Raw genomic sequence first — 22,435 nt, 5'->3', positions numbered from 1 at the left:
AGCTAATAATCTGTGTAGATAGGCCAGGGGGAATTCCTGGGGTCACTGGGCATTTGGGTGCTTCACGTTTTAGCTCTGAGACCCTGGTCAGAAAGGCTGGTTAAGCAGAAATTCTGTGTCCAGAGGAATTTTTCTCATAAGATTATCCTAGAGGAGGAAAGGATGAATTAGCCCTTTGGATCAGCTCTTCAGAAAGCAGTGACAGAAGTGATAACTGCATTCTTTGGAAAATAAGGAGCAATCTCCTGTTGTCTAAAGCACTGGCATGGAAAGAGGCTGGTCCTGCAGGCAGGGCAGAGGTGCCAGATCAGCCACATGTAATTTCAGAACAAATTAGCTGTGGAGAGTGGATGGTTCAGGATATTGAGATGGGACCTTTTCCAGCTAAATCACCAGTGTGAATTCCAGCCCAGCTCCATAATTACTGATAATAGTTTGGTGATCCCCACGAAATGTGCCTCAGTCCAGTTAGCTGGGAGATGTTCCAGTCATATTTAACTCACTGGGAGCTATAGATGTCCACGGTCTAGAGGGAGCAGGATTGTTGTGCATGACCAAAGAGTGCCAGCTCCAAAGGCTTCAGGAAAAGGAGCCTGGCTACTTGGAAAAGGGTTTGGTGGTGACTTGCTCAGGGTCTTGTGACCTGTGGTGGCTTCAGTTGCTGGCAGAGAGAGATGTATACTTTTGTTTTGTCAGAAACTTGGGGTTTTGTTTTTATTTCTTGGCAGAAACTTAACCTTAAAATAATTATTTTAGTGGGGGTTGTGGTTCAAAAGACCAGGTCTGCTATACTGCTAGATCTTTCACTTAGGCATTTGCCAAATTCAAAGGTGTAAAGGTACATTATTTATCTTTACAAAGCTGCATTGCTTTGTTCTGTGGGAGTAATACAGTTTCAAATACTTGCTTTGCTTTTCTTTTAACCAGTCTGTGTGCAGCCTCTTGACTCGAATCTCTGTGAACTGAAATCTTTTAGTTAAAACTGGTTTGTTCTGTGGAGCTGTATCTTGATATTGTTCACTGCTGAGGGATGGGATATCCTAAAGACATCAGTGTTCCAAACCCTACCTTCTTTGTTTTTAAGCATTTCTTCAGCACTGAAAAAGTCCTTAAATTGTCTCTTCCTTAGGGACTTCTCTATCTGCAAGCAATTTCTTGATTTCCCATGAGGGAGTATCCCTTGACAAAGAATTTCCCATTATTCTCCTTAAAGAGTAATGAAGCAAAGTACTTAACTTCTCCTCAAGCCCCTCTGTAGATTTAATCGTCTTCTGTCCTTCTTGGTTTAAGAAAAAATCTTCATATCCTTGTATTCATTTTCAGAAATTTCTCATGAATAATCTAAATGTTTCTCCTACTTTTAAAAAACAATTTCCTTGACTGGAAATTTGTTCTAAATTTGTTCTGAATGTCTGTTTTCTGCCTTTCCTTTTGGGTGCTAGAACTGTCTATTTTTCACCCTCCAGTTGTGCTGCTTTCTTTCCTTACAAAGCTCCTGGTACAATGATTGTAGTGGATCTTTGAAGTTAAGAAAGTGATTATCAGTAGAGGAGGACATTGACTAGAGATAGTTCAGGACACTGCCCACAGTCTCTGGGATTCACAAGGGAGTAGTTCTCATAAAATTTGTGGGGATTCTGTTCTCCTGGGTAAAGAAAAAAAAATTACTGTCTTGATAATGAGCATTGTTGGAGAACACAGAAAACTGAGTTAATCAGCAGTTGGATTTTAAGGATATCTTTAGACTTTTAATACTGTGCTTTATAACATGTTTTTATAACATTTTATAACATACACTGTGTTTTTATAACATAGTATTTATTTGCTTTTACATGAAGGTTGTTAAATTCATAGTGACTTTCAAGACATAGTCTGTTCATGAAAGTGTATTTGTGTGATTGTGTTGTGGTACCTCTGTCCTGATACTTGTATGCTGCTCTAGCAATTTGTATTGTTCTTTGTATTTCTGTTTTCTAAATGTCTCCACTCACAAAACTTCAGACAGGAAAAAGCCCCACCTCTGTGGAGGCACGGCTGAAACCTGGAGTCTTCCACTCCCTAAATAAACCCGTGAGTGCAGCTCTAAATGAGGTGGAAGATGATGGCCGTGCCTTCCTCCCCCATTCCTCAGGGCAGGATGAATTTCCAGGCTGTGTCCTCCAGGCCGTGTGTGAGGCTGTTCTGCCTCAGATCTCTCCCAGGAGGGCAAACACTCAGGGGGATGACGACATGACAGCAATCACAGGCTGCTGTAAAAGCACACAATCTCTTTTTCTCTTTTCTTTTGCTTGTCTCTCTCAACTGGGACATTTGTCCTGCCAGCTGAAATCAGAAAGGAGCCTATTTGGGTTTCCTACCAGATTTGTATGTGTGCTGTTTTTCAGGGTGGATGTGTCTTCATTATTTTTACTCTTATCATGAATGAGTCTGTACTGGATGTTTTCAACCACAGTTGACCTTCAGTGAGATATGGATGTTGAGAGTGAGCTGACAAAGAGTAATTGGGAGAAGATCCTGGGCTATCAGAGACGTGCTTTCTCTGTAGCCTGCAGCTTTGAAGATTCCCATTGCTAAAATTTTAACAGGATGGCTCTAACTGTATGTTAAGCCTGATGGATATAGAAAATATGCCCTCTGGCACAGTGAAGGAGCCATGTCTCTTTTTTCCCCCTTCTTCCTCAGGGGATAGAATAGATTTGCTTATGATAGACAGGTACCTGAGTATATTGAGTGGCTCCTGTATGGGGTGCTCCATGCAGTGGAGCAATGGGATACATTTCCAGTATGCTCAGGGTTTTTCTGCTAATGAAAATGTCATTGCTGTCTTCAGCAGACTGATAGCAGCTGCTGCTCCCAAGTCACAGTGGCAGGGTTTGGAGCTGGGAGTGGCAAGGTAGACACTACACACTGGACTGTTCTAAATAGTTCAGAAAGGTTTCATGATTATGCCTGACCCCCATCCCTTTCTTTTAAGTTCTGTAATACAGCAAGTTGATTTTCAGCAAGGAAGGAAACTGTGTATAATTATTCTGGAACAAGTGGATAACTGTGAGGAAAGTTAAGTGGTCTGCCCAGAGCCACAGGGAAGTGAACTGCTATAGAAAAGATTTCTAATGCTCTGTCCTGTGGTCAAGTCTGTGCTGCTCCACCTCTTCACTGAGCTAGATCACAGACTGGTCTGTATGAGCTGGTTTTATTTGCTTTGAGATGAGGGGGGTGAAGGTATTTTTGCATTAAGTTGTGTGGGAGCCCAGACTGGATAACGCCTCTGAAACTGGGGTTCAGACCTGGGACTCACTGGGGCACTGACTCAGGAGAAGAAACAGCTGAGCTGAGCAGGTGCTGTTCCCTACAGAGAGACTTAATAAACCAGAAACCTCCAAGTCAGTGGAGCCCTGGTAATACAGTGCTTAAAATGCACTTCTCAACAAAGTAAATGCAGATTATGCTTATGTAGGGCCTCAGCTCACAGCACAGTAACTCTGTCAGACAATGTTTTCATTGAAATGAATAAATAAAAATCATGGCATGTTGCATTACAACAAAACACTTGAAAACACAAAATTGAATCTCCCTCACCTTGAAGTTATCCTTCCATTATTGATTCCCTCGGTGCTTTTTTTTTTTAGATTAGCAGCAGTAGCAGACAGTTGTTGTGTTTGGAGAGCAGCCTGCTCTTAATCCGGCGGAGCAGCAGCAGCGCTGTAATCCCCTGGTGCTCCAGAATAGCCTGGGACACTCCAGGTTAGCAGCAAGCCCTGTGCCCAGGGGAGGCTCAGGCCAGGCATGAAGAGCCTGCCGGGCATGGAGACAGCAGGGCCCTGCTGTGCTGGTTTCTTTGGGCTTAGATGGGAGTTGGTTTTGCCTGTCCCTGCCCAGGTGTGGCTGCCTGGTGCCGGTGGCAGGGACGCGGTGGCAGCTGGCACAACAGAGCTGCCACCCCCCTCCGTGTGCTGCCTCCTCCTGGGAGAGGCCCCCAGTATGCTCTGGTGCTCCACTCCTCTCCTGCCTTTTGTTTCCATAGATTAGAGCAAGAGACAAAAAGTGGAGATGTCTCTTGGAAGCTTTTTCTCCTCACACCAGAGCGTTACTTGGAGTAAATTATTCACACCTCCATAACGTGATCTCCCTCGTTTTCTTTAGGCCTTATTTACACTTGTGCTTTGCCCCAGTTACAGCCATTAGTTCAGCACAGCTACAGCATAGGAGGACAGAAACACAATTTTCTTTGTGCAGATTTACACCACTTTCTGTTAATGACACTATCCTGGCAGTGTAGGGATGTGGATCTGCTTCCACCCTCTCCTGTTTGATGCCAGAACTCTGGCATTTTCTCCCATTGAGGCTGGGCTTTGTGCTTGAGTCAGTTGTAAAACAGCTCACCAAGGCTGTGTGGCTCAGAGGAGGGGGCTCCAGCCCTGGATCCAGCAGCCTGGATTCTGACTCCTGGTTTTTCCCTAGATTTGATGTGTGACAATGAGCAAATCGTGCTTTCTCCCAAGCATCTGTTTCCTCAGTTGTAAAATGGGAGAATGACATAAGCTGATTATGTAGCCTTTGAGGTGGGTACGTGTGCTTGCTACTGTGGACAAAGGAAAAACAGTGTGAAATAAAAGTTGGATAACTGAGTGGGTTTTAAATGTTCTAGTTAAGATATTTTCTAATCCTGTTTATTTTTCTAAGAGAAGCATGGGGGTGTATTAGCACAGAGCAGAGAGGAGGAGCTGCTTTGGAGTGCTGATGCCACCACCTCAGCACACAAAATAATCTGTGAGGCTTTTTTGGAGGGTTGCAGGGAGGAAGTCACCCTGCCCTGTGGATGGAGCTGGATTTAGCTGCACCCTGCCTTGCTGATAGCTGGTGTTTTCTGTGGCTGCCATCTTTTCACAGGCATTTCAGCCTAAACTTGCCTTTCAGGAGTCATTTTATGGCCATTTTGGTTTTGAGGAAAAACGCAAGCCTGTCTGAAGGAGTAGAGTAGATAGAGATGCTGGGTTTTTGCAGAGCCTGTAGCAGCAGCACACTTGCCCTGGGAAGTGTGAGGTGACCAACTCCTGTCTCTGGGGCAGTAACACCCAGAGCTGAGCTGGCCCTGCAGGGCTTTACTGGGAGCTGCAGAGCTGGGCAGCCAGGCAGGCAGAGCAGTGACACTGCCACTGCCTGTGGCACCTCTGACCAGTGTGTTTGTGACAGGATGGTGCAGACTGAGCACAGACAAGGAGTGTCTCTGTGACCAGGAGGAATTCTCCAGCTTGGAACTGGGCTCCAGCATTTGAACCTCGCTGTTAAACAGCCGGATGCTGAGCTTTCTCATTAATGTCCATTTAATCCTTCCTTAAGCATGGTTCACATTGTCCTAATCCAAAGCTACTGCACTGCAAAGCATGGAAGCTGTGAAAGGAACTTTTCATTAATTGTTCTCTCACTTTTTCTGTGTGACTTCTGTTTCCTTTGCAGTGTGTTTTTGTTTGCAGCTTGATCTCATACCCATTTCAGCCAGTAATAAAATTCACATTGATTTAACTGGGTGTTGCCAGTGTTAACTGTATTTTCCACAGAAATTCCTACTGTTGCTAGCCTGCATTCAGTGTTGTTCACTTAGTCAGGGAAATTGTGTCTAATAAATAAGAAAAGATGTGTGCTTGAGGGAACCATGGCCACTGGTTTCCTACATCGCTTTCACCGCTTGATTGCACGGAGTTGGGTAACAATTGGGGCTCTTAGGGGGAAATTAAGATTAATAGATCTTTAGACTCAGAAACTTGCCTTTAAATTTTCCTGAGAAGTACTTAAAATGTATTGGGGATGGCATTAAGAAAACCAGTAGCATGTAGCTGTGACAGTCCCTGTGTTTCTCAGCGTGTTTTGTCTTGTTGTCGTAAAATAAGCACAGTTGAAATCCTGTGTCTCAGAAGAGCAATGAGTATTCATGCACTAACAACTGGGGGTTCTTGTTTTATCAACAGTTTGTTGCTTGCAGAGAGGAAAAGTAGTGAGGAGTTGATTTTGTGCTGTGCAGGGTTCCTGGAAGAATGATGATGTACAGCATTTTAACGTGCCTTCTGCCATCATTTCCCCCTCCTCCTTCTGTGCTAACTCTCCTCTTAAAGCTGTAAAGCTGCCGAATCTGGTCTTTTTCGGATTTGTGGGAAAATTAATTGTGTGTGACTTAAGAGCTCTGCCTCCTCCTAATTGAAGGCATAGAGGACTGAAGCTTTGAAGAAAGCATAATTTTTCCCTAAATGTTTCCCAGTCATTTGAACTGAGTAGATGTTAATGAAAACCAGCATTAAAACAGACAAACAAGCGCCCCCCTCAAAGAAAAAAAAATTAAAAATCAGCTGAATAAAGCCCATTCCTGTCACATACTCACTAAACCATTCTCCAGTGCCCTTTGAAATAGGCAGCACCTGGCCCCAGTGGTACAGAAGTGCTTCAGCTGTGAGGTTACACTGGCTAAAAATTCAGCATTCTTTTTCTAACTTTCAGATGCAAAAAGAAAACGCAGCACAGACAGCTACTCATCAGATTCGTGGTTAGACATGGATGAAGAATCTTGTGATGCCCATCTCCAGGAGGAGAAGGATGACAGCTTGGATAAGAACTCCAAATCCTTGGTGGATGGCTCCTCCTCACCCAACAGCACACACTCAGAAGGGAAGGAGGCTGCAGGGAGGAAACAAAAAGCCACAGTAATGAGGTACCTGAAAAGAACTTTGTCTAATGAGTCAGATGACAGCATCAAATCAACGACCCCCACGGACTATCCCAAAACACCCACGGGGTCTCCAGCTACAGAAGTTTCAACCAAATGGACTCACCTCACAGAATTTGAACTGAAGGGTTTAAAAGCCCTGGTGGAAAAGCTTGAATCCCTCCCAGAGAACAAGAAGTGTGTTCCAGAAGGCATTGAGGACCCTCAGGCTCTCCTGGAGGACATGAAGGTGGGTGTGATAACTTGGTGATCCACACAAACTCTGCTCACACAAACTCTTTTGCAGAAGGCAAAGTTCTGCTGCAGAGGGGTGGCAGCTGTGTGTGGTGACCAGCTCAGGTCAGGCTGCTCTGCCTGACAGGGAAATGATTCCTTGAACCAAAGCTGTCTCTGGCTCCTGTTTGCAGCCAGGTTTAAGTGACACAGTCCTTTCTGGCTGTCACAGTAGTGGCCAGAAGTTTATATCCTCTCATAATTCAGCACTTGTTGTGTTCAACATGTAAATATTATACCTCAAAAAGTCTGTTTATACTTACAGTCTTAATCAGCCCTTTTTGGTCTCGTGTCTCCCTGGTGTACACCTCATTAGCTGACACATACAAAATGTAAATACTTGATTGCAGCTCAGAAGATAGATTGTCTAACACTTCCAGCTGCTTTTTTTTTTCCTTCACCTTTTCCATTTTCCTTTCCTCCATTGCCCTCTATAGGTTGATAATTATTCTCCACTGGTACAATATATTGGTTTTGGAGCTGGTGTGAGGAGTGAGTACTCACTAGTGACACAACTTCTCTGTGGATTTTCAGTCTGTGAACAGCATGGATCTTCAGTTACATATTTTCTATACACAAGAGCTCTGTAAGGCACAATCTGAGGGGAAAAATACGTGTTTATGTGGTAAATGGTGAGGGAGCCTGTGCTATTTTAGTGCAAGTGGTGCAACAGCTGCTTAGAAAGGCTTCAAAGCCATTAGAGTAGGCTGAACATGTGCAGTGTGCAGTGGAACCATATTCCCTGATCTTGGAGCTTGGAAGTGTGATACACTGCTCTCGTTCTGGTAAACCACAAGAGCTCAGAAATTCTCTTCTTGCAAAATCAGGCACTTTGTACATGAAAGTGGACACACCTGCTCAAAGCTGCAGATGTAGATTCACAAGCTTGCTCTGGGATCAGTCATTTTTTCATCAGAACTCAAAATGAAGACCAGAAGTTGAATTGGTGGTGAAGCAGGAAGAATGGTCATGTTACTTCTCAAGCTTGATGCCCAGGATCATTTTCACTTAAAAATCCAGAAAGGGGTGCAGCATTTAATGGCTGTGCAGATGTTGCGAGTGGGATCCTCTCCCTCTCTGGAGCCAGACTCCAGAGTGCTGTGAGACATCTCCCCAGAACACAGCAAGGTACCATATGTGAATCTGGCTTAAAGCACTGTGTGGGAGTATCTGTTTTCCTATTCCTCTCCAGAGCAGTGGATTCACTGACTACAGAGATGGAGAGCTACAAATGGACTGTTAAAAAAGGCCAATATCACCTTTTTGGTGATACTGTGCTGTAACTGGTACTAAGTGAGCACCTGCCAGTTATGGTGTACAGCTTGATGTTCCATCTCCTTTGATAACTGCCTGCTCCTAAACTTTCTGTCCTTGCCAGCACATGCTGTAACCATCAGGATGTAGCCCAACATCTGGATACTGATGGTTCCCTGCTGGTTAAAGAGTCCATAACCACATCTAAACATCAGACATGCAGCAGGATTGTTTCCCCTGGAATCACCTCTGGATGTCTGGCCAGTCTGTGTCTGATTAGCCAGAGTGAGACTTTTTAAAAACCATGTAAACTCAAACATCTTCTTGAACAGTGTCTAAAGAACTGCTAAAGAACTTTCTCACCTATCTTTGTTACAGTATTGACCCACATATAAGCCAGCCCTCAGTCTCCAGAGAGTGGGAGTCACTATGGCAGAGTAAATTAATTAAAGCCCATGCAGTCAGCTTCCTCCATAACTCCCTGTGGCTGCACAATCCCCTTGCCAGGTGCTCTGAGGAATGGGGGCACTCAGGGCCAGTTGAGTACATTGCCTGCCAGGTCAGGGGGGAGTCCAGGATTCCCAGCACAGGCCTTCTCTTTGCTCATCCTCAGATTGTCACAGGCAGCCAGAGACAAGGTGTGACCCATTCCCATCTACTTCTGGGACCCTGGGTGCAGCAGCCATCCCTTCTTCCTGCCACTGTTGATGTGGCAGAGAGCAGTGCAGTGGAGGCAAAGTAGCTGATCTCCTCAGAGCATGAGGTTTGTTTTATTCTGTTTATTCACTTAAAAAAAAAAAAAAAAAATCAAACCCAACTGTGTGAGTGTGTTTAGAGCTTTTACCTTCAAAGGATGGGGCGTGCTGAGGGAGGAGTTGCCAAGTGACAGATTTTAGTCCTCTGAGCATGCTCCAGCATAATGGATCTGGGGTTCCTTGGTGTGAGGATGCAGCAGTTCCACCCTTGCTGTTCCATCAGGTTCTGATATTCAGCCCCTTCGCTGGACAGGGTGAATCAATGTTCCCTTGGGGTTCCCAGGGATCCCCACCCTCTGCTCCACACATAATGGATGAACTGTTGTTATCACAGGGAACTGGTGGAGATTAAGATAAAAGTAATTTTGGGTACTGGCTTTACATGCACAGGACAGTTAGTGTATATAACAATGATATGTGCAAAAGATGATTTTAATTATATTGAAACAGTCGTGGCTTAAGATTTCTGCAGAGCAGGAGTTCTGATCTTTAGCACCAGATCCCAAGCCAGGCATGAGGAAGAGCAGGAGCACACAACTCATGGCACCCTGTGGAAACTTGACTTTAAAGACAGAATGGCAGAGGAAGAAGTACAGTCCCTTTTCCAGAATGGTATTCATCTCCTTGACCACTGAATCATGTTCTCTCTTACTTTGCTACTAGTTTTCCAACCTGTACAGGTAATAACGTGGGCTTTGCTGATAGCATCAGCAGTGGAGTGAGCAGAGGCCTGGCCCCTTTAGCTCACCCTGGTGAACACCCAGAGCAGCAGCCAGCTGTGTGACTGACTGGAGGCAGGAATCCTGCAGGAGCTGTGCTAATGACCCGTGCTGTGACCATGCTTGGCTCTATTGACAAGGTTTATTTCATGGGCAACCCAACTTTCAGGCATGTGATGTATTAATAATGCTTCCTATTAGAAGTACCCTTTTAGTGCACCCATTTGAGAGTTATTTTTAACAAATGCATAGCAAGAACATGCTCTGACAAAGTCTGAAAGCTCTTGCTCTGCTGGGAAAGTCTTCAACAAGTTTCTTCCTGAAGCAAATAAATCAGTGTTTATTCTAGCACTTTTATTTCTTAATGAAATACACTCAGGAACTTTTTTTGTATGACATTCAAGTCTGTCTTTGTGCTTTAGGAAGATAATTAATGTTTTCAGAAAACAGGAGATGGATAGTTAAACTGGAGAAAGGAAACCATTTTATTCAGTGATGTGAAGTTTCACAGAACTAATCGGGGTAGCTCACAAAGAATCCATGCTTTCCCAGCTGAGCAAGAGCACAGTAAAGGATGGGTGACTGGATTACTGCTCTTAGTGGTAAACACAACCACAGCTATTTACAGCTATTTAATGTCAAGCAGGTGAGACTTTCTGAAGTAAAGTAATTTATTTTCCTTACCAGAAGGGAGACTGAAAACTAAACTAAGCCTGTGTAAATTCCTTACACATCATCTGAGCTCCAAACTAAGTGTGCCTGTCTGGTGGGGACACAGCAATCCAGAAGTGCCAAGTGCTGCCTCTGCAGATTGAGCCCCCATTTATCACCGTGATCGATGGAGTGCAGCAGCACAAGGGAGGCTTATTTGCAGGGTGGAACAGGCCTCACTTGGGGAGCAGGGCAGTTCCTCCCTCAGCCCAAACAGGGAATTAAATCCCTGGTGGTTGCAGCAGTGCTGGGGTGGGCTTATGCATGAAGAAGAGGTCACTGTGATACATCACCATTGTCCTCCTTGGTGTAGTTTGCTCTCCACGTCACGGGACAGGTAAAGCTGAGCAGGCCTTGGATTGTGGCACACATGAAACCAACTGCCAGGGATTCTCACCTGTGTGCAGCCTCTGATTTCTGCACAAAACATTTCTGTGTGTACCAGAGGATGGTAATTCCTCTGCTGATGTTGGGGAACAGGATTGTGAGATCTGCCTCCTCATAATGCCACAGATCTTGCCCACTTCAGAGCAAAGGCACTGCTGTTCTTCAGAAGGGCCTGTGGAAGTCCATTAGAGCAGAAGAAACTCGGTTTGAAGAACAGAGGTTGTCAAATATCTGCAACTCCTTGGCAGCAGGAGAAGATTCTTGTGCAAGACAGATGATATCTACTGAAATATGTTCTTACTTTTTCTTGCCAAGAAATCTTACCCCCTTCCCATTCTGATGACAGAAAAAAACCTCCCTCTACTGAATGCATTTCAGGGGAGTCATTCCTTGCTGTGCTTTTGAAATGGCTAAGCTGAATTCTTATACAGTTAATCAACTTCTTCCCTTCATACCTGCTGTTGTCACCACAGCCCTCAAGTGTAATGAATCGAGCCACCTTGTGCTGGAAGAGCATCACGTTGTTCCTCTAACTGGAGCCCCATGGCTTTTCTTTATCTTCTTTTTTCTTGTTTTTAAGCAGGTGAACAAAACCCTGCCTTCCTCAGCCTGTTGTGAGCTGACACTTGCCGCTGCAGTCAGCCCAAGTGTGGCTGTGCTGTGCTCTGTGCTGTGCTCTGTGCTGACAGCCCTTGTTTTCAGCTGCCTCAGATGAGAAGCTGCCATCGTTTTGCATTTCTCCTTGGATAATATTTTCACGTGATACATATGATAACAAGAAACCTTCATTACCTTGCCAAGTTCTTGGAATATACTGTGCTTTCCATTGAACTCCGAGTCTCTGACAGTCGTTAGTGGAAATGTTAAGATTTTCTGTCTTACAGGCTTTCAAACCTAAGAGTAGCAAAGTAAAAAGGGATTAATTTGTCCTTTGTTTATGGCTCTCAAGCTGCCTCCTTGTTCTGGAGAATTTTGGCTTTGCAATGAGAATACAAAAGAGCTCTCAGTTTTAGGATTGAACTTTGAGAATGTGGTCACAGCTCAGTTAATGCAGTGATCTCTCTCCAAATAAAAAGGACATGAGAAAAGAGGTGCTCACTTCACCTCAGTTTGGCCAGAGTTAATTTGCCAGTGATTAAAAGTTGTTGGGTGTTGCACTGGAAGAGCAGGTACAATACAGACTCTGCATCACAGCCAGGTTGGGGCAAGCTGGGCTTTACTCCTCAGCTTTGCAAACCCCTGAGTGCAGCCACAGCACCAGGCTGATGAAACTGGGCTTGTTCTGGTATCTCCCCTTTTGGTCCCTGGTGCTGCTTCCAGCCTGAGCAGCATCACCAACAGCCTTGCTGGGGTGCTGCTGTCTGCAGGAGCAGCTCTGTGCTGGCTGCTGTAACACAGCTTCCATTTAAGCACAGGCTGGGGAGCTGGGCTGAGTGTGACAGGTTGTCTGAGCTCCAGGGAGAGAGAGTCAGCCCCAGGGACACTCATCCAAACTCAGGCTCCTGGGGACTGGAACATGCCATCACACTCTGGGCTTTAGTTGGATGATTACAGATGAATTCCAAGTGCACTCCCTATTAAAACAATTACTGTATTTTAAGCTCTTTTTGTATAGTGTGTGAAATTACTAATTACTAGAGTGCTGCACTGGGGACTGACAGAGCCTGCTGCCTGTTGTTGGCTAATTAAGCTTTTTTCATATACTTGGGAACAGCACCACTGAACTTCATTGTCTGGGGTCATCTCCAAAATATTCTGTTGAAGTAATTTCCAACCTGCAGTTCTCATTTGTTCTATTGGAGCTTTTTTATTTTTGGTCTTTAACCTGTTGGTGGTGATTTGGCCTTCAGTTTTCAGCAGCACAGCAGAATCCTCCTTCTGACTCCTATTTTTTTTGGTTTTTATTTCTTCCTTTTCAGCCACCTGAAGTCCAAAATGAAGAGTTTTGTAGCTAAATTAGTGAGCATGTAGGGGGTCACGGGAGGCGAGCATGGACTGTTCCCAGCTGCACCGTGGAGTGTTTTACCAGCTCTGTGTTGAGTTACTGGTCATGGGAGTGATTCACAGTGGTGGAAGCTGTGTCAGCCTGTGCAACCCACTCACGAAATTTCTAGAACAGTGCATCAAAGAAAAGGGTTTGGTGGGGGTGGAAGGGAGGGGAGACCAATCTTTTTCCCTTAATGCTGTCCATAGTCAGATCCTTTCCTGGTGATCTCTCAGGAACCTGAATGCCTCAGCTGGTCACATAAAGGGACCTGGATTCCAGCAGCTCTGTCTTGCCCCTCATGGGGGAAGGAAGGGCAGTGGGAATGATGGTGCTCTTGGATTGCCATGTGCAAAAAGATGAAAGGCTCCAGAGTACATTTTTATTCTTGGCTTACCTGAATGATCAGGCATCTGAGGATTGCTCCAGACTGCACCCCTGATGCCTGTGATGGCTGAAATAACAGGGGCAGAGCCTCACTGCTTCTCAGGCCTTCTGTAGCCTTGATTAGGAGAGAAGGGTCAGAGGTGGGGTCAGTTGGGATTTAATGACCTGGATTTGAGGGAGTGATAGTGGTAAGACACTGGTCTTGGACTCACCAATATTAAAGAATTCTGTAACATTTGAGGTGGTTGATGGCTGATTTTGCTGCCTGTTTTGGAAGAAGTTTCACATTTGGATGTTAATGAGAGGTGCTAGAGTTTCAGTGGGAATTGGAAGTTTGGAAGCAAAAGTAACTTGCAGAGATCTTGTCCTTCTGCCACAAGAGCAGAGGTCTCTGCACTCTTGAGTTGCAGAAATGTTTCTCTGGTTAATTAAGGCCTTTTCATTTACAACAGAACATCCTAAAGGAGCATGCTGATGATGACCAAAATCTTGCCATTTCGGGTGTCCCTGTGGTCAGCTGGCCCAAGAAGACCACAAAGGTAATGAGACACAATTACTTACTAACCATTGTTGTGCCTGGCCTGGTGTTTATTTATCTATCATCTGACAAAGTGCTGTGTATTATCTGTTGGCAGCTGCTAGCATTTTTAACACAAAATGTTTCTTTTAATGGTTTTATGATTAAGACTTGAAGCAAAACAAGAAAGTGCCTTAGCAGGGAGAAATCAGAGTTTCCATTTAAAAAGAATTTGAGCCTTACTTACCAGCATAAAACTTTGATATGTCTTGATCGTTTACTAATTATAGTTAAATCTAAAAATTTTAATGCATTTTGTGTAAAATTAAATGATGTGTAAATGCTACAAATCAGTCACTTAGGGAACACTCATCTGAAGGAGAAGATGGTTTTTCTCTTACACTATGAGACTTCCCGAGTGCTCTGTACATGTGCCACTGTAGCTTTGAAGCACTGTTTTCTGTCCTTATATCCTACTTTTTCCTCCTATACATGGGAGTAATTCTTTTCACTTTGCAGGAGAACCATGAGGTTTGCTTCGTTAAGCCTGATAGAGAAATTGAAATAATTAACGAAAGAACAATGTCAAAAGGCTGGTTGTTATTTATAACAGTGGTATGTTTACCACACTGCAGTTATTCAGCACGCTGTAAAAGCAGCTTTGCTTATTTAGAAGATGTCTCATCGCTTCTATTTTTACTTTCATTTTTCACTGAATTAGTTTTATAATCCATTATTTCTTTAGAAATGCTGAAGGGGTCGGTCAGCTTAAATCAGCCTTCGATCTGAAAATCTGTCGTTATCCCTGTAGATACCTTTCAGATAATTATCAGGGAAGATAATTCACTCAGTTCTCACTTCTTGTGCTGCTGAACTTGGTATGGCACATGTAGCCATGAGAATTTGCTGTTTGCAGGTGGGAGGCAGGAGACCATAAACATGGAACTGCCAGAGCAGAGTGGGGCAGGATGAGCACATCATGTTCCTTCCTGGTCTCTTTTTGGGTTTTAGCTCAGCACATTTCAGAGGAATTGGGTCTTGTTAAATACATATTTCCCTTTTAGCTTGTAATAAATCCATGGGAATATGCTCTGTGTTTAAAACATTGGTTTAGAAACAACAGTGGAAAAACCTTGAGAAACTGGTGTGGGATTCTCCACTCCTCTGGTTTTATGGCTGCTGCTCCTTCCATGGTCAAGTATATTTTAGGCACTGGATAAAGCAAAATCTCTGTGACCAGAGAAAAGGTGGTGTGGGAAACATGTAAAATAAAACTAAGGAACAACTGACTCCCTTTTGAGCTTGTGAGAGAAGGGAGGATCTGAGTGCTTTGAGGCTTTTATAAGCTTTGGCATTTGTTAATGTTCTTGTTCACTTTATTTTGGAACCTTGATAAATGCTTCATTTCTTCTATTTTATTTCTGTGTATTGGCAATGTAACTGCAACTGCAAAGGATTTGTAATTTTTGTGACTTAAATCTTACCTTTTTTTTTGCAAAATCCATCTTGCTGGCTGCAAGGGATTTTTTTTTCAGGTGTTTACTTTACTTCTGCCTTTCTGAAAGCAAAAACATTCAGGAGGTATCATTCCCACTGGTATGACAATATCAAACATACCAGTTAATAACAAATACAAGGAAAACTTTCACAGATAGTCAGACTTCAGGTTGAAGTTTGGAAAGAAACAAAAATTGATAGGAGAAAAAATGCTTTCACTATTCTCTTAATATTTGCTTTGCTTAATCTGTGATCAGTTTCTGTTATGTCTTGTGTTTTAGTTCAAAGGTACACTTGCAGATAGGGCTGCACATTTCCCAAGAGAAATTTGTTGTGGTGCTTCTAATTGGCAAATGTCCTTGTCATCTTCCATGCTGCAGCTATTTCCCTTCCTGGGAACAGAGGCCAAGTGAACAGGCTGGGAAGAGGCATCTTAGAGCTGAGCCTTTGAGTTCCAAATTAAAATCTGTGGGAAAGACAATATAGGGGAGATTTGTCTAAAAGCAGTTTTAGTAGTTAAGCTTGGTTATTTCTCCTTTGTTCCCTGTAAGCCCTGATAATGAAATAGAAGATTTTACAGAGAAGAAAAACCCTTAGGGAGGGGGAAACTCCCTTGGAAAATGGATTGTAGCTGGTGGAGCAAGTCTCCACGGCCAGAAGATCCCACAAATGTTGAGCACAAGGCAGGGGAGTAAAATCTACCAGTAATTTTGCTTTCTGCAGTCTTGTAGTTTTTGTAGGAGAAATGGCAGCTATTTCCCAGTGCTCTCCTGAGATCCTTGTGTTCAGAGGGAGCAGGAGATCCAGTACAGCACAGTACCTGCTACTGTGGGGCTGCAAGGAGACATTTTAGTTGGTATCAGCTTCCAGGGACAGGAGGATTGTCTGATTCCAAGCCATGAAGGAAAAGAAGGGAACTGAAATCCAGAAAGATGAAGCAGTACATGGAACAGAGTACATCTCTCTTGCTTTCTCCCGAGAGAAGGCTCCAGAAGAGATTTAGAAAGACAAGAGCAGCAGATGGAGAAGGAAGAATAAAGCCAGCATTAAATGCCAAAACATTTCAAAGAAAATGGAAATTACTGTAAAGAAAGGAGGGGAAGAGACTAGAAATGGCAAGAGAGCAGGATTAGGAGAGAAGCAAGGGCTGAAAAGGGATGGAATGGGAAAAGCAAAGAGCAGAGGGAGAGAACCCTGATTAAAGTCAGGGAATACGGACAGGGAGTGTCTGTGTAAGTAACCCAGGCTGGGGAAGGTCGAGCTTGGTTCCATTGACTTGTTTTGAAGGAATGTGCCTTTGGTAACCTGAATGATTTTGGAAGCAGCAAACAATGTTTCCCTTTAAACCCAAGTCAGTTTCTTTCACGTGTTGTGAGTGTGACATGAGCAGTGTGCACAGAGCTGCAGAACGGCTCTTGAAGCCTGTGACATTCTGGGGTTTAAGGAAGAAATGTGTTCATCCACCTCAGATCCCACTCCAGAGAGGAGGAGGTGTCATGGGCAGGACATTCCACCAAGCACAGGGATCCTGGCCTCGCTCTGTCCACCCTTCCCAAAGCATTTGGGGCTGCCAGTCACACTGCAGCTCCCTGACACAGAGTGTGGTTCTCTGGGAAAAGAAACAGGAGCAATGATCAGCAATGGTTTAGTGAGGAGATGGAATAACTGGGTGACATTTGATGATCTTGTGGTTAATGCACAAAATGGGAGGCCGGGGTCTGTGCCTGTTCCCAGCTCTGCTGCAGCACCTTGTGTCGTGTGAGGTGAATGGCACATTCCTGCTCCCTGAGCTTTTCCTGGTGGGGATGGGGCTTCCCAGCTGGGAGGCTGGGAGGTGAAATTAATGGTTATGAAGATCTCTTGCATTTTCAGTGAAAAGTTCTGTAGTAAAATGTAGGAACCATTATTGTTTTGTGGTAATAAGAGAGATGGAGTGTGATTCATAGACACCTCTTCAGATTATATTTACTCATCTTTATGGAGCTATTTTGAGTTGCTTGTACTTCTTATAATTTATTGATAATTGTTTAGCACAATAATTACTCTCCTTTAAGCACCTTTTTTTCCCCCTTTGGAAACTATTTCAGAAGAAGCAAGAACCTGTGTTTTTCTTTTAGCTGTACAGTAAGAGACAACAGTCTAGTGCCAGTGGTCTTAGGATATGTACAACAAACCTAATTTAGGATCTGTTGAAGGAATCAGGGATGTGGGGCTGAGTGGATATGTGAGAGCTGCTTGTCCTGCAGGCTGACAGTTCATGCACCTTCAGGCAGGACATTTCCCAGCGCTGCCGGCACGGATGCAGCTGAGGATGTGCAGCCCCCATCCTGTTCCTGTGCTGGGGGCTGTGCAGCACTGGCCTCTCCTCACTTGGTGCAGGGCTCAGTGTTATCTGGGGGGTTGCAGTCATGGATCATTAAAGTTATAAAAACCTCCAGGATCATCAAATCCACCCTTTGTCCAAATCCTGCTGTGCCGTGCTGTCCAAAGGGAAGAGCTCCATAGGGCACATTGCCTTCAAGTGCTGGGTTCTTCAGCAGCTGAAGAGGAGCAAGGAATCATCCCAACTAACTTCCACCCCATCCCTGGGACATGAGCTTTTGGGTGGTGTGAACAGAGCCTAAACCTGATTTTCCACTGTGGCAACTCACAGCTGGTCACTGGAGCAGGAAGTGGCGCCTGCCAAGCCCAGCCTCAGAACCCATTCCCATGAGTTACTCAGCCCTGCAGTACCAGAGTTCCCATTTATCTGCACAGGAATTAGGGATAGTATTTTATTTAAGGAACTCAGAATATGGCTTAAGCAGAACCACGTTTTTCAAACCATTTCCTATTTCTGGAAGAAAACAGTCAACTCCAGCAGCATGTAATTACACTCTGTGGCAGTGCCTTCTGTTTTTATCGTGATAAAGATCTTTAGTTGTCTATGAAGAGCAGCTATAAAGAACTAAAATATGTTTGGACTCTCCTGTTCTGTGAAGAGTTAGAAATGCAGACTGGGAGCTGGATTCTCATCTCTCTTACCTGGCACAAAACTAAAGCCACTGCATTTGCAATGAGAGCGAGTGTCCAAATATATTTAGGACTGGCTGTGAGCAGGAGATGGAGCTGTAATTTTCAGGAGCTGGTTAAGAGTGCTGCAATATGTGGCTGTTTCTCTGATGCCTGTTCATACTCTTTCTCCATGTAATTTTTACCTGTTGATTTTAAAACAAGATAGCTGAGAAGTCTAATAAGGAAATGGTAATATTCCTATTTAATGGAATACTATTAATTAGTAAAGGCCACAAATGGAAACTTTGATTGGATTATTGGTTTTTTTAAACACCAGTTTCCCTGCAATTGGCAGTGCAAATAATGTTCATAGCTCTGTATCAGGGCATGAGAACCAGGAAGAAAAAGTGATCATTGAAAAAAAAAAAGGAAGGCATCTCTCAGGTTGGTTTTTTTGGGGTTGGGTTGGTCACAGGAAGGCATCACATTGAAAGGGCCCTTCTGGGATGGCAGCATCTGATTTCTGTGTCATCAGTGAGTTCTGTCCTACAGCAGCTCAGTCTGTACCCCATTATTTTTACTAGAAATCTTTTTGGAGAATTCTACGGACACATCCATGGATCTGAGAAAGAAGGATTAACTCATATGAGCTAATCTGTGAGAGGCAGAGCAAAAGGCTGATCCTGGGGCTGAGGAAAGTCATGTTCCACCAGTCCAAGTCCTGTGGCACTGTCCTGTTCCTGGTGCTGCTGTCACCACTGCTAAAGGAGTCGTAGGAACAAAGCAGAAATACAGAGATTCCCTTTGCTTATCGTCCCTGTTGAGATGGAAGATTATATCTTCATCTTTTCTGCTTAGTTTTCCCTAGCAGAATTTTTTTCTCTCTGTGAATTTACCTAATAATTTGTGGAACCTGTTGATCTTTTTGATCTCCTCAGCATCCTGTGCCAGTGTCCCCTGCAGTTTAATAAAGCTCTGTGTAGATAAGTACTTCCTTATGTTGTTTCAGATCTGTCCTTTAATATCATAAATACACTTCATGCCCTCTGTATCATGCATTCTGAGAAATTTGAATGAGGTCTGTGTTCATCTCTCTGCTGTCAAGGATTTTTTTTCTATGCCCCATTACTGTGTTTCAGTAGTTTTTCCTCTATTTCCAAGCTGAAAATCACAAGTCAGCTTAGTCTTTTCTGGTATGAAAACCACACATTTGAGGGTTTGTTTTTTTTTACTCTGTTCTGGTTCTATTATCGGTAGTTTTGAGGTGAGGGTGAATGTGGGACTCCACAAGCACATATATTCAAGATATGATGTTGGAGAGCAGAGACTGGCAGGACATGCCTGGTTCAGCATGGCCCAGCTGAGTTGAAGGGGGAGATGATTGTTGTGTGTGGACTTCAGGGAACAGAATCATCAGGGCAGGAAAAGAGTTATTGAAGCTAATGGACAATGTTGGCATGGGAAGAAGTGAATATAAACATACCAGAAATAGATTTAGGCTGGAAGTAAGATTTCAGATCATTGTTCACAGTCTGAACCAAAGAGCACACAAGAAGAACAGTGGATAGCTGTGATGAAAAGGGTGGTAGATTTTTAGAATGAACCTGTATTTTAAATAATAAAATTCAGCAGGATTAGCCACCATCTCCAGATCTGGACCCCATAGATGTCCCTATGTACTTTCATATGTCTGCCACCATTTCCAGCAAGGAAACTTTTTCCCTCTTTTTGGTGTTTCACCTTAAAAGTGCTGGGAAGAGAAGAAAAATCTACCTGTTTTTAATAACAGAGCTCCTTTATTTATGGATTCAATTTTATGTGACATTATGCATTGGATCAAAGCTAAGAAATAGTAAGGAAACGGACTAAGAATCAGTGGACACAATAAATTCGATTGTATGCAAAAATTAGGCGGTAAAGTGTACAATGGAGTGTTTTGATTAACTTGAAACCAGTGTGAATTTCCAGAAGTGTTGAGCATTGTTTTATATCAGGGATTCTTTCAGTTCAGGGGGAGAGGTGTGAGGTGGACAAAGAACATTCCTGAAAACCTTTGAATAAGTGCTTCCAGTTTTTACTTGCTTGCTTACTAAGAATTCCTGCCATAGCTGTCGTTGGGCCAGCTCCACCCAGAGAAGCAGGAGCAGTGAGGGACTCGTTACAGCAATTAGTGTTTTAACCAGAGTGGTGTCTGAAACAGATCTGAGCACGTAGAAATGGCACAACATCAAACCAGCATCAGCTTCAGGAGCCTGCCCGGGGCTACCACCAGGAAAGCAACATTCCATGGAGCAGCAGTGGGAAAACTCTGCCAGATTCCCTAGGACAGGCCAGTTCCATGGAGATCTACTCAGGGAACTTCCTGTGGGAATACAAATGTATTAGAAAGCACATACTGATCATTAAAAACAAGCGCTTAAGAATTAAAGTAAAAATCGAGTCTATCTGGTGTTAGAAAAAGCTTGGAAAGGATAAAAAAGATAAAGGTAGATAAGACAGCAAAACAATCCTGTGTAAATTGTTGTATGATGTATTTACTGGTTGAGATTCTGGCTACGTTGTTGTATGGTGTATTTTTCTGGTTGAGATTCAAATAAGTTTTCCATCAGTCATTCCAAGTGGTACAGGAGCAAAAAGGAGATTTAAACTGTCACATTTCATTCTTGCCAGGCACCAGCTTAAAGGTGTTTGAAATGATCCCACACAGCAGAGCCTGAACTCTGTTTGGTGTCAACAACAATTTTAAATGCCAGTAGTCTACAAGGAGATTTGCATATACAAATATGTGTGTATTGTGAATCCTTTTTGTTGATAAAAAGTCCTGATTATAAAGTTCATAATCTACTGCAAATCAGGCATTTCTTCATAGTTATCAGATGCTAATAATTACTTTTCTCCCAGAAAATAGCACAAGTACAAAAGAAAACGAGGATTTAAATCAATTTAAATTTGTTTTTCTCTTTACTGATTTAAATTGTGATTGGAATCAGTGATTTAAATAATTTTGAATAATTTGTGTTCTTTTACACTGTAGGATAGTAGATGCCATGTGGTAGGAGAGAGCTGAAATATATTCAAGAAAAATACCCCAGTTCTGGCTCCTGACAAATCTATTAAAACGCAAAACCACATAGTTGATGTTTGGGGGATATTTTTTTAGGGGACTTCCCACAGTAGCTGTACACATAAGAAACTAAGGCCTTCCCCTGCTAAGTACACTTGGAGGCAGGAAAAAAACCTGATGCACCAGAACCAAAGGTTTCTGGAGGTACAGAGCAAGGGAGGGAGAGCTGCTGGGAGTTCCTGTCAAGCCTCTGCTTTCCCAGGGCAGCACTGCCCAGGAAGGCAGCTCCTTGCCTGACCTGTTTACTTTCCTGAGTGCTGTTTCAGTCTCTTACACACATGAGTCCTCCAGACAAATTCATTTGTGCAGTAACTCGGTGCAGACCCAAGCAGTTCCAGGGTCTGGTGGATGTGGATCCAACGTGCCATGGGGGGCTGGAACAAGATGGCCTTGAAGGTCCCTTCCAGCCCACTCCACTCCGTGACTCTGCAAAAGAGCTTCACTGCCTATTGCCTCAGTATTTTTCTAACACCTTTGCCTGGTGACTTGACAGATTATTTCTCACCTCAAGAGGCTGTACTTGAAATATTGTGTCCCTTCAGGGAGTAATTATAAATAGCAAGGACTTGAATGAGCACCTTCTTAATCTTCCATCTTTGACTTAATATTTTCACTTCTTATCAACTCTCAGCCACTTGCTTTGAAATCTGACCAATGCCTTTATGTGATTAATACATCAAACAGGTAAATTAGAGCCATTTTGACTCTGACTAGAAATCTAAATGGATTGGGGAAGAAATGAACAGACATCTCTGTTTTCCAACTGTTGTGCTCCAGATACGATACAAGAAGATTTATGTATTCCTCCCCATTGTCATTCTTCTACCACAGACACGAATATTCAGTTATATGAATTTTTCCCAACTACTCCCTGACTACCATTTTTCAAGACAGAAGCTTTCTCTTTATTTCATGACAGTATAAGTGCTGATGAAAACTCCTGTAGTCTTAAGACCTTTTCCTTAGACAGTCTGTGTGAAATGAGTTGACAGATCTCAGATTTTATCACCAGGAGCCTGGCCTACGTTTATGGCTGAGCTGGCCAACAGAGCCTAAGGTTTGAACCTGGTTTAAGACTTCCAACATCCTTTTGCTCTCCACCACCTCGACATCAAAGC

At 43.5% G+C, this 22,435-nt stretch overlaps 1 protein-coding gene across 8 annotated transcripts in view; it reads left to right on the top strand.

Moving 5' to 3' along the window:
* KDM2B (lysine demethylase 2B) overlaps positions 1–22,435 on the top strand; it is a 103,703-nt gene that overhangs the window by 52,049 nt on the left and 29,219 nt on the right. For all 8 annotated transcript variants that reach the window (XM_071445048.1, XM_071445049.1, XM_071445050.1 and 5 more), the window contains 2 exons: positions 6,490–6,944; positions 13,638–13,724. In XM_071445048.1, the coding sequence (XP_071301149.1) occupies positions 6,490–6,944; positions 13,638–13,724 (542 nt within the window). The remainder of the gene's footprint in view (positions 1–6,489; positions 6,945–13,637; positions 13,725–22,435) is intronic.

Source organism: Agelaius tricolor, unplaced genomic scaffold, assembly GCF_023055355.1.
Source record: "Agelaius tricolor isolate 1412-34295 unplaced genomic scaffold, bAgeTri1.0.p SCAF_20, whole genome shotgun sequence".
NCBI classification, from domain to species: domain Eukaryota; kingdom Metazoa; phylum Chordata; class Aves; order Passeriformes; family Icteridae; genus Agelaius; species Agelaius tricolor.
This window is presented reverse-complemented; position numbering and strand designations above follow the sequence as displayed.